This window comes from Pristis pectinata, chromosome 7 (assembly GCF_009764475.1).
Source record: "Pristis pectinata isolate sPriPec2 chromosome 7, sPriPec2.1.pri, whole genome shotgun sequence".
Taxonomy (NCBI): domain Eukaryota; kingdom Metazoa; phylum Chordata; class Chondrichthyes; order Rhinopristiformes; family Pristidae; genus Pristis; species Pristis pectinata.
Genome location: NC_067411.1, coordinates 19229703 through 19241744, shown reverse-complemented (window position 1 = coordinate 19241744; position 12042 = coordinate 19229703). Strand labels below are relative to the sequence as shown.

At 42.0% G+C, this 12042-nt stretch overlaps 1 protein-coding gene across 6 annotated transcripts in view; it reads right to left on the bottom strand.

Moving 5' to 3' along the window:
• Positions 1 to 11673, bottom strand: part of LOC127572647 (cadherin-related family member 2-like) — a 92973-nt gene extending 81300 nt beyond the window's left edge. For all 6 annotated transcript variants that reach the window (XM_052020127.1, XM_052020129.1, XM_052020131.1 and 3 more), the window contains exons 1-4: positions 11505 to 11673; positions 10370 to 10461; positions 8268 to 8357; positions 5368 to 5510 (exon numbers count right to left, since the gene is read on the bottom strand). In XM_052020127.1, coding sequence (XP_051876087.1) covers positions 5368 to 5510; positions 8268 to 8357; positions 10370 to 10461; positions 11505 to 11545 — 366 coding nt within the window. In that variant the 5' untranslated portion in view covers positions 11546 to 11673. The remainder of the gene's footprint in view (positions 1 to 5367; positions 5511 to 8267; positions 8358 to 10369; positions 10462 to 11504) is intronic.
• Positions 11674 to 12042: the final 369 nt, after the last annotated feature.

The following is a 12042-nucleotide window of genomic DNA, read 5'->3' as shown; positions in this document are numbered from 1 at the left end:
ATTAGGCACAGGTCTTGATAATGAGAAACAATGGATGAAGAGGGGGTTCTATGGAGTTATTGCAAATGATAATGACCCTGCATTTCAGAAGTTGTTGACCGTACATCTGCAAAAAGGATTTGAAGTTTCTTTTGAGTGTTGTATTTTAAACACAAGCTGCTTTCCAAAGGTGAGTCACATAATGCATAGAAAAGGCAGAAGCCATTACTCAGAACATCAGGGAAGCACGGAGATGCATGTTAACACTCCTCATTCAACGGAAGCTGAAGTGAGGAGAGTTGGCGATTCAAGTGCAGCAGAAGAGCAACCCATTGGCTGCTCATCTCATTTTTACCAATTGCAGTTCCCCTCTATTTCTCCCATACCTGCCCCTCAATGTTTCACTTCATGCCTTCTACCCTCCTTCCTTCCTAAGTTGTATGGATCTGCTCTGATAAGATTACCAGGGCAAAAATGTTTTGGGCATTTGGGGTCTACATAAAAGGTGCAGCTCACTCACTATTGGTTGATATTCATTTGCTAATTTTGATTAAAAAAAGTAAATATGAGTAAAAAGTAGATGATCCAAGCGTGAATAAACAATTAATTTCTGCTTACTGCACCTCCAATGCTGCACCATGAGAGCACAGTGGTATTGGTATATTATTGTCACTTGTACTGAGGTACAGTGAAAAGCTTGTCTTACAAACCGATCGTACAGGTCAATTCATTACACAGTGCAGTTACATTGAGTTAGTACAGAGTGCATTGATATAGTACAGGTAAAAACAGTAACAGTACATAGTAAAGTGTCACAGCTACAGTGAAAGTGCAGTGCAATAAGGTGCAAGGTCACAACAAGGTAGATCGTGAGGTCATAGTCCATCTCATTGTATAAGGGAACCATTCAATAGTCTTATCACAGTAGGGTAGAAGCTGTCCTTAAGTCTGGTGGTACGTGCCCTCATGCACCTGTATCTTCTACCCGACGGAAGAGGAGAGAAGAGAGAATGTCCTGGGTGGGTGGGGTCTTTGATTATGCTGGCTGCTACACCAAGACAACGAGAGGTAAAGACAGAGTCCAAGGAGGGAAGGCTGGTGTCTGTGATGCACTGGGCTGTGTCCACAACTCTCTGCAGCTTCTTGCGGTCCTGGGCAGAGCAGTTGCTGTACCAAGCCGTGATACATCCAGATAGGATGCTTTCAATGGTGCATCGGTAAAAGTTGGTGAGAGTCAAAGGGGACAAGCCAAATTTCTTTAGCCTCCTGAGGAAGTAGAGGCACTGGTGAGCTTCCTTGGCTGTGGCCATCTACGTGATTTGACCAGAACAGGCTGTTGGTGATGTTCACTCCCAGGAACTTGAAGCTCTCAACCCTCTCGACCTGAGCACCATTGATGTAGACAGGTGCATGTATACCGCCCCCTTTCCTGAAGTCAATGACCAGCTCTTTTGTTTTGTTGACATTGAGGGAAGGGTTGTTGTCATGACACCATTCCACCAAGCTCTCTATCTCCTTCCTGTACTCCCACTCATCGCTGTTTGAGGTATGGCCTACAATGGTGGTATCATCTGCAAACTTGTAGATGGAGTTAGAGCAGAATCTGGCCACACAGTCATGTGTGTATAGGGAGTAGAGTAGAGGGCTGAGGACGCAGCCTTGTGAGGCACCAGTGTTGAGAATAATCGTGCTGGAGGTATTGCTGCCTATCCTCACTGATTGCAGTCTGTTTGTTAGAAAGTCAAGGATCCAGTTACAAAGGGAGGTGTTGAGTCCTAGGTTTTGGAGTTTGGTGCTTAGAATTATTGTATTGAAGGCAGAGCTAAGTAATAGTTGTGGAAGGTTAACTATGCCAACCCCAGGATATCACTGCCGGAGTTCCTCTTGCCAGTATCCCAGGCCAGACCGCCCTCAGCTGCTTCAGATGTGGGGATATTTGCTGAGGATTGTACAATGGTCAAATATACTTGAAACTCCTCTGCAAATGACGCAGCCTATGCAGCACAACCTGCAGGCATGGCAAGCAACATACATACCACAGAAATGTCAGGAAATGATCAACTTCCACAATTAAGAGTCTAACCACTTACCCTTTACATCCAATGACATTATCATTGCTGAGTCCCCCACCATCAACATTGGCCAGAAATTCACCTGGACCAGACACATACAAACCATGTCTACAAGGGCTGGTCAGAGGCTGAGTATCATCTCCAAAGCCTTTCCACCACCAACAAGGCAGGAGTCAGAAGTCCTCTCTTGGATGAGTGAGACATCAACGAGTTACAAGAAGCTTGATACCATCCAGCATAAAGCAGCTTGTTTGATTGGCACCCCATTCCACCAGCTAAACCACTCATTCCCTCCACCATGGGCGCACAGTGGCTGCATTGTACCATTTCCAGAATGCACTACAAATACACACCCAGGCTACTCCAACAGCACCTTTCAAATCCATTAACTCAACCAGCAGGAAGGACAAAGACGGCAGGCATGTGGGAACGCCACCACTTCAGGTTCCCCTCCAAATCAGATTTCATCCTGAGTTGGAAACATATCACCGGTCCTTCATTTTCACTGGGTATGAACCCTGGAACCCCTTCCCCAACAGCATTGTGGGATTACCTGCACCAGAAGCATTGTAAAGATTCAAGAAGGTGGCTCACCATTAACTTCTCAAAGGCAATTTTGTGATAGTGCTAGAAAGGATGCAGGGGGGATTTAACAGGATGTTGCGTGGGATGGAGTAGAGACTGGTGAGGCTAGGTCTGTTTTCCCTGGGGTGGAGAAGGTTAAGAGGGAAGATTATTGAGGGGTATAAAATTATGAGGGGTATAGATTGTGGGACTGCAGGGAACATTTTCCCCAAATCAGAGGTAGATAAAACTAGAGGACATCGATTTAGGGAAAGGGGTAAGAGATTTAGAGGGGATCTGAGGGTGATCTTTCTCACCCAGAGAATGGTGAGTACCTGGAATTCACTGGCTGAGAAAGTGGTGGAAACAGAATCGCTGACAGCATTTGAATCAAGCATTTGGAATTGTTGAGGCATAGAAGGTTATGGGCCAAGTGCTGGAAGATGGGATTAACACAGATGGGTGCCCACTGGTCAGCATGGACATGCTGGGCCAAATGGCCTGTTTCCATGCTATATGACTCTATGAGTCTAACTAGGGATGAGCAATAAATGCTGGCTTTTCCAGCACAGCCCAGATTCTGGGAAATAAATATATAAATTAATAGAATGTGATCCTGAGATCTGGATCAACGATCTGCAGACATGTGTTCAATCCCATCACAGCAACTGGGGAATTTATATTCAATTGATTATGTGAATAAAAATAAACTTTGAAGGAAATGATAGAGTCAATGATGGAGGGCAGCACAGTGTCACAACAATTAACGCTGCTGCCTCACAGTTCCAGGGGCCCAGGTTCAATCCCGACCTCAGGTGCTGTCTGTGTGGAGCTTGAATGTTCTGTCCATGACCTTGTTGGGTTTCTCCCAAATCCCAAAGATATGTTGGTAGGTTAACTGGATACTGTAAATTATCCCTCAGTGTAGGCAAGTGGCAGAGGAACTGGAGTTGTCGGGCATGTGTAAACAAGAATGAGCTGCGGGATCACGGGGAAATACGGAGGTGGGAAAAGGAACTGATGGGATTATTCTACTGGGAGCTGCCATGAACCTGATGGGCCGAATGGCCTCTTTCCCATTATAGTACATCACCATGAACCTACTGGATTATGCTAAATCATTGAAAACAAAAACATTGCAGATGCTATAAATCTGAAATAAAGACAGAAAATGCTGGAAATACTCAGCAGGTTAGCATATGCCCCAGCCGTCCCTCCATCATGAAAGGTCATCAACGTATAATGTCAACCCTAATCCCCTTTCCACAGATGGTATCTGACCTACCAAGTACCCCCATTACTCATTACCTTAACCCTAACCTTACACCAGAACTGGCCAGTTTTGACACCTTGAAAGTGATGTTATCATATTCTCAAATTCGCTTATGTCATAGAAGGAGGCCATTCAGCCCATCGAGTCCAGGCCAGCTCTCAGTGCATTCCCGCTGGTCTCATCCCTTCACTTATTTCCCTTTAATCTATTCTCTCTCATGCCTCTGATTCTCCTGCAAACCAACCTAAATTAGCCAATTAACCTAACAGCCAGCACATCTTTGGGATGTGTGAGGAAACCAGAGCACCTGGAGGAAGCCCACATGTTTACAGGGAGACTGTGCAAACTGCACACAGATACTAACTGCTGCATCACAATGCTGCCCCTCGTCACCAATCATCTGTTTGCTAGATTTAGTTTGGTTTCCACTTGAACCACTCAGTCCAGACTTCATTGTGCTCTTAATTCAGACATGAGTGCAAATGCTGAATGCCAGTAAAGAAGTCTTTCACTTCCCTTGGCAAGGTGAGATATTGAGAACATGAGCATAAGAAGTAAAAGTATGAATAGGATATTTGGCCCTTTACACCTCCCTTGCCATTCAATAACATCATGGACGATCTTTTACCTCATCATCACTTTCCTGCACTAACCCTATTTTCCTTGATACTATTAATATTTAAAACTCTATTGACCTCCGTCTTGAATATACTCAGTGAAAAAAAATGAGCTAAAGTTAACAGTGCTGTGAAGGGAGAGCAAGACTTTGCTGGCCTTTCGCCTTTAAGATCTGGGTTCATCTTGTTGGGCTGGGTATCTGCTGGCTGCCAGAATCCTGAATTTGGACAAGTGGAATATAGAAGAAAACTGGGTCCAATCTGGATAGCTAGTATAAGAAATAAATGTTGCATTGATGCAGGAAATGCCTTAATAACATGAAGAAGAGGGAGTTTGCTAGACATTGGATTGTGGTGTACATAATATGGGAATGTGGAACGCTGACCAAGTGCCTGGGATGTGACGGATTGCACCTTGACAAACAGAAGAAGTGGAAATTAAGGAGCAAATGCATTATTTTTTGAGCTGCCTGATAAACCATACAATAGGCCAGAAAATCCAAATGCCAACTGATAGAATGGTTTAGCAGTCTCCCTTAGTCCCACTGATGGTAGGGAGGGTGTTGAAATTAGTCCTTATTGATGAAGCAAATGGACAATTGTGAATTGATGGTTGTTTTGCAACGTCTTGTTGTCGAGTAGGCTGCAGATTGACATCATTTGTTTGATGCAATTGATGAAGACCAACTTCACGCAGCATCACAAAGCCAAGGGAAACATTGTCTTTCATGTAATGAATGAATTATCTTTCCACCAACACCAGGCAAAAGATGCAATAAAAAGAATACAGTCATCTCCATTGCCATAGTATTGCTGCATAACCGTAAAATAATGGTAATTTAGTAAAAAAAAACACACAAACCTCTCTGTCAATGGCTTCTTTAATAGTTACATCACCACTGGTGCTGTTCACTGTAAAGTAAACTGATGCTAATTCTCCCTCCAACCCATACAAAAGTGGATCGCCATCTTTATCTTCAGCAGCTATCCGGAAAACAGATGTACCTGGAGTGGGAATATGAAATGACAATAAGATATGAAGATACTGATGGCCAGTAAGTGAAGAGAGATGGAATGGAAGGGTTAAAGAGGAGGATATTAGTAGGTTTTTACATCAGCACAAGAACAAAGATAAAGTGATCAAAGTAAAAGGGGATTGATGACAGATGTGATAAAGGATAAACTGAGTAAGAAAGACTGACTGAAAGATCTGATACAATTGGATTCCTTTTTGCTTGAGTAACATGTTCAATGTTATATTAGGATGAACCAACAAAGACCCAGAATTTCCTGGCAATAACAAGTTTCTGGCACTCACTGTTCACTTACCTGCTAAGCTGTACTTAACTTATGCAAGTGCACTGGCAAAACTTCCTCATCACATTCTTACAGTGTGGAAACAAGCTCTTAGAATCATGGAATCATCAAATCACAGAATCACATGGCACAGAAAGAGGCCCTTTCAGACCACCTAATCCATGCCGACTTTGTTGCGCATCTATACTAATCCCTTCTGCCTATATTAGGCCTGTATCCCTATATACCCTTCCTGTCCGAGTACCCGTCCAAATGCCTATTAAACATTCGGCCCAGCAAGTCCACACCAACCATCATGAATACGTCTCTACTAATTACTTGTTATTTAATTCTCTGTATTTTCCATTAACTCTCCCTCAATTCTACAGTCACCGGAACATCAGAGACAATTTACAGTGGCCAATTAACCCTCATATCTTTGACTTGTGGGCTGATACCCATGTGGACATCAGGAGAACGTGCACACTCGATACTGGTTAGGATTGGATCCAGTGGAGCTGGAGATGTGAGGCAGCAGCTCGATTAGTTGTGCCACTGTGTCACCGTGTAGAAGATATTGCAAGTCTTGTCACCGTTCTGTAAAATATCCCATCAGGTGACAGGGCTAGAACAAGCCCTTCCGCCACAGAAATGCTGAAGAAACTTTGCCAACTGGCTGTCACCACAGCCCCAGATTAGCCGGATGTCAAGACTGTCAAAAACTTGAATGTTTGTTGATGTCTCATGTAGAAACATTTAAAACCTTCAAAAAATATGTAAAAGCAAACCAATCTTTTTTTTTTTGCAAAGTAAAAACTAATCAAAAAAGCCCTTGAAAACATTTCAAAATTTTAAAATAAAGTCAATTAATTAAAAATATTAAAACGTAAAACTTTTCTAAATACTTCCCAGCCTTAGCTTTTCATTGAAATGAATAGGGTCGTTGTTCCTCTGCCAGTCTAACCTGGGGCATGGTTGGTGGCCAGGTTCCCTGGCGTAAGTTCCAAGGAATTCCAGGAAGCTGCACTCCACCACAGGAGTCGAGGGTGAGACCAATGGCCGAACATGCTTGGCAAAACCCCAGCAAATATTGGCCAGGGTATTTGGTTCTCTGCATTCAGGTGAAACTCCTGAATTTCCCAGCACTTATGATAGGAAATGCCTGCAGAGCCTCCAGCACTTCTCGGGAAAATAAAGAGCTGCAGTGATGACTTTTCCTTGATTCATTTTTCAAGATTTGTTCATTTTTGGCAAGGCTGGCATTTATTAACCATGCCTAATTGCCCTTGAGAACGTGGTGGCTGAGACACATTCTTGAACATTGCACTCCTTCTGGTGAAGGTACTCCCACAACATAGCTGGGTTGATAGTTCCAGGATTTTGACTCAGTGATAATGATATATTTCCAAGTCAAGATGTATGTATTGGAGAGGAATCCACATGTGATTCCCACAAAATAGACATATTAAAATTCATTTTGACATTTACATGTAGTAACAAAGCTAGTAGAATGAAACCACTCTCATAATTCCACCCAGCGTCTTCAGAATGTACAACTGAGTGCCAACTCGTTGCTGTAGGTTTCAAATGCTACAACCAAGGAACAGCCCGTTGAACAGAACATCAGTAATCAGACATTGCAGGTTTAGCAAAGGTGTGAAAAAATAAACTGTCAGGACAGTTTTTTTATTTGGTTCCATTTTGTTTCTCTTAATGTGACATCAAACTCAAACTTAGTAATATTGGAGGAGAGAAGTGAAAGATCATATGTTAATTTAAGTTTATGTAACTTATGTTTGCCACATCTATAATGTACTGTGCTGCTGCTGCAAAAAGCTAATCTTCACGGCATTTACCCTGTGTATATATGCCTATGACAACAGTAAACTTGAACTTGAGCCAGATCCACGGGCAGCATAAGGGAACCAATATTAGACTCCCCTCCCTCACTAGCTACCCCATTATCAGGGTTCTATGTCTCACGCAGTTGAACTACATCATCTGCATTCCTGACACCAAACTCCTGAAACAAACTCTCCACTCCAAGCTCCGTCATGGCAAGTGATTTCCAAGAGGATAGAGAAAGTGCTTCAGCTGTGTACCCAAAGTCCCCTTGAAAAGAAGTAACATCCTCACTGACTCATGGGTCTCCCTGACCTGTGATAATTCACAATGGAGGAGCATCTGGGAAGACATTGAGAATGTCAAGTCTCTTTGATAGGAGAATGTGAAGGCCAAGCAGTAAAGGACTAAAGAATCTCCAAGATAACCCACCTACCTGTCCAATCAAACACCGCCTGCCCACTTCTGGCAGACTCTGCAGCTCCCACATTGATTGCATCTTCCACCTCAGAAACCACAAAACTGGAGTGGAAGCAAGTCATCTTCAATCCCTCAGGATAGCCCAAGAACTGGACAGGCACAGTTACAGTTACAGTTCTAGAACTTCAATCAACTTAAGTTTACCTTTTGGTGCATCTTCAGTCACACGTACAACAGTCATGTTTGCCATAAATGTCGGAGCCAGATTTTGCGACCAAATTAAAACAGACTTTTCTGTAAAACAGTTATAACAGTGCTTAAAACAAATTATTTCAACTTTGATACACTATAGAAGTATTGCACAGTATGAGTTGAAAAACTTCAGTTGAAGATTAATATGTGAGCCTTCTGAATGTTTCCTGACCCACTTGACACTGTTGGATTGCATATTTTCAAAATGGTTATAGTCTGAAAATGATGTATTGGCCATTGCATATGCTCTGAAAATCAAATGGCATTGATTTGCACTTCTAGATGGCATTGAGCTACACTTAGAAGGAATAGGTGATTTTGGATCTTTGGATTTTATTCATTAATAGGATGCAGGTTAACTGGCAAGGCCAGCATTTATTGCCCATCCCTAAAAGGTGGTGTTGAGCTACCTTCTTGAACTAGTGCAGTCTCTGTGGTGAATACAGTGCTGTTGAGTAGGAAGTCCAAGGGTTCAGACACAGTGACAGTGAAGGAACAGTGACGTATTTCCAAGTCAGGACTGTGTGTGACTTTGAAGGGAACCTGCAGGTGATGGTGTTCCATATACTTAAGTTCTTGTTCTTCTTGGTGATGGAAGCTGCAAGTTTGGAGAAACTGCTGAAGAAACTTTAACAAATGTGCTACCAGGGATGATAGTGGAAGCAGATATGATAGTAGTGTTCAAGAGGCCTTTAGATGGGCACATGAATATGCAGGGAATGGGGGGCTATGGATCACGTGTAGGCAGAAGGGATTATTTTAATTTGGCATCATGCTTGGCACAGACATCATGGCCCGAAGGGCCTGTTCCTGTGCTGTACTATTCTATGTTTTATAAATAGCTGCAATACATTTTGTAGATGTACTTGGTGCTGCTCCTGGCTTTTCTGCACATCACACCAAAATTACTCTCCCAGTTTGATGGCCATTGTAGAGTGTGGGGAATATGTCAGCCTACGAGATTACAGAGTGTGAAGGGATACCACTCAGTGGATACCCAGTGTTTATCTGCTAGTTTTGTTCTGAACTACCCTGTTTAGCACAATGGTTTGGCTTTTGGAGATGGAAATTGTCCTCAGTATGAAGAAAGGAAGAACTGAGAGGTGGTTACTACCACTAATGGTGATATGAGCAGATGCATCTTCAATAAACAGATAATTCCAAATAGATATAAGTTTTCTTTTAGCTTCTATTTAGTTTTCTCGCCACCTGTTGTAGAACCAGCCTGGCAGCTCTTCCTTCAGGTTTGGCCAGCTCAGTGATGCTACTAAACCACACTTGGTGATGGACTTTAAAGTTCCCCACCCGTAGTATGTTCTGTGCCCTTGCTACATTCAGTGCTTCTTCCAACTTGTGTTCAACAAGGAGGAAAACAGATTCATCACCTGAGATAGCGTGGCAGGTGGACTTAGGAAGGGAACAAGAAGGCAAAAGAAAGAGGAGCAGAAATAGGCCATTCAGCCCATTGTATCTGTTTAACAATTCAACAAGATCATGCCTGATTCTCAAACATCATTTTCCCACCTTGTCCCCAAAACCCTTGATTCCTTTAATATCCAGAAATCTATTAACTTCTGCTTATTCCAAAAATTCACCACACTCTACATGAAGAAACTTCTCCTCATCTCAGTCCTAAATGGCCTGTTCTTTATTTTGATACTGTGACTGCTAGTTCTTGACTCCTCAGCCAGTGGAAACATCCTGCCTGTATTCAACCTGTTGAATCCTATAGAAATTAGTACATTTCAGAGGTCCCCTCTTCATTCTTTTATATTCTAGAGAACAGAGACTGAGCCTCCTCAATATCTTCTCATTTGACAGGACAGCCGGCTCAGGAATGAGTCTGGTTTCTTTCGTTCACTTTTGATCTGATGCCACAAGTCAAGTTGAAGACACCCAGAGCCCCTCCGTATCTACTGCAATATAAATCTACATAACAAAAGCACATCCAACTCACCATATGCAACTTCAAGTGTATGGGATACTCTGTATTTGTGATGGATGGTTCGTCCACTTATCATTCATAAGTTGAGCACATAGGTAAAATCACTTACGTGAAATAAGAATGAAGCAGATTGCAGAAAAACACTGGAGAATTTTCCTTTGCTCAGCCACCATTTCTGAAACTGTCTTTAAGCATGAACACCTATAAAAAAGATATTGTGTTCAATATTGCCATTAAACATACCTCTCAAATATATGCTTACACTGTAAATTTATTCCATTTGCATTTTCTCACTATTTCTCACTAAAATACACATCAGAAAATCTGAGGGATGAGAACTATTGAAGATTTATGACAAAGGAGGCCATTTGGCTCATTGTGTCCAGGCTGCTTAAGAAACAGTGATCCAGCCTAATCCATCTTCCAGCTCTTGATCCAGTCATGACCTTCAAGTACACATCCAGGCACTTTTTAAGTGTGATGAAGAATTCTGCCTCTCCCACCTTTTTTGGCCCCTACCAAACCCGTCCCAGACTCTGGGTGTACACATGCTTCCTTATCTCCTCTCTATTCCTTCTACTTTTAAATCTACGTTCCTGGTTTTCAACCCGTCTGCTAAAGGAATCAGGTCCTTCCTACTTACTCAATCTAGAAGCCCCATAATTTCAGATGCCTCAGTTAAGTCTTCACGAAACTTCCACTTTTCAAAAGAAAACAACCACAGTTTATCCAATCTTTCCTCATAGTTAGGTTTTTCCGGTACTGGCGACACCCTCGATAATTTCCTTTGGACCCTCACAGTGCAATCACATCTTTCCTGTAGTGTGGTGACTAGAAGTATCTACACCTCTCAAGAAGTGGTTGAACCAGTGTTGTATACAGTTCTAATTTAATCTCCTGCTCTTACACTCTATACCTTGATTACCAACGGAAAACATCTCACATGCTTGGTTAACTACCTTTTCAACCTGTCTTGATATCTTTGAGAATCTCTGGACATTTGCTCTTTCTTTTCTTCCATATCTGTTAATACTGGACATTAACACAGTATTGAAAAACTGAAATACAATAACAAGAAAAGTTCAGTTTCTAGATTCATAACAAATTAAGTCATTTTAGTGCTCCTGTACTTCATTTGAAATATGTTCATTTGCATTCTTGATTCCTTGTCCATTCATTCACATGAGCTTTGCAAAATTTCATTCCTTTCTCAGCTGAAGTCCAGACTATAGTTCAATTCTTACCTTTGGTTTAAGAACTTAATTAGGAAGTAGAAAATTAGCATCCAAATTTTGACATTTCCGATCTCCTCTCAATTTTCCTCATTGGAACAGCCAATACCTGGACACAAATTTGCACTTTATTAAGTGTCTTCAAGTTTTTACTCTGTGGACCTCTCTGTCCACATTATCTTGATTCAACACATTTCCCAGGGAATATTCTGCTGTGATTATTGCATAAATCAACCAAGCAGCAACAATGTGTTTCAGTGAAGCAGTCTGGAGTAACTTCTGGCACTCAACTCAACTTAGAATTGCCATAGCAACGCGAGCTCTTAGTACCCATTAAATCTAGGTTGAAGCCAATTGGGAACTCCAGCACATCACAACTAATCTCCGTCAAGAGACAACATGAGGGCAGTCGGTCGTGTAAAGTACAAAAGTAAATTATTCTCACAACACATAGATGTAATATATCTTCAAGTCCAACAAATTAAGAGGTTTATGAAAAATTGTCTTGTGACAGTGATTATTTCTGCAGCAGGGAATGGTTTTATTCATA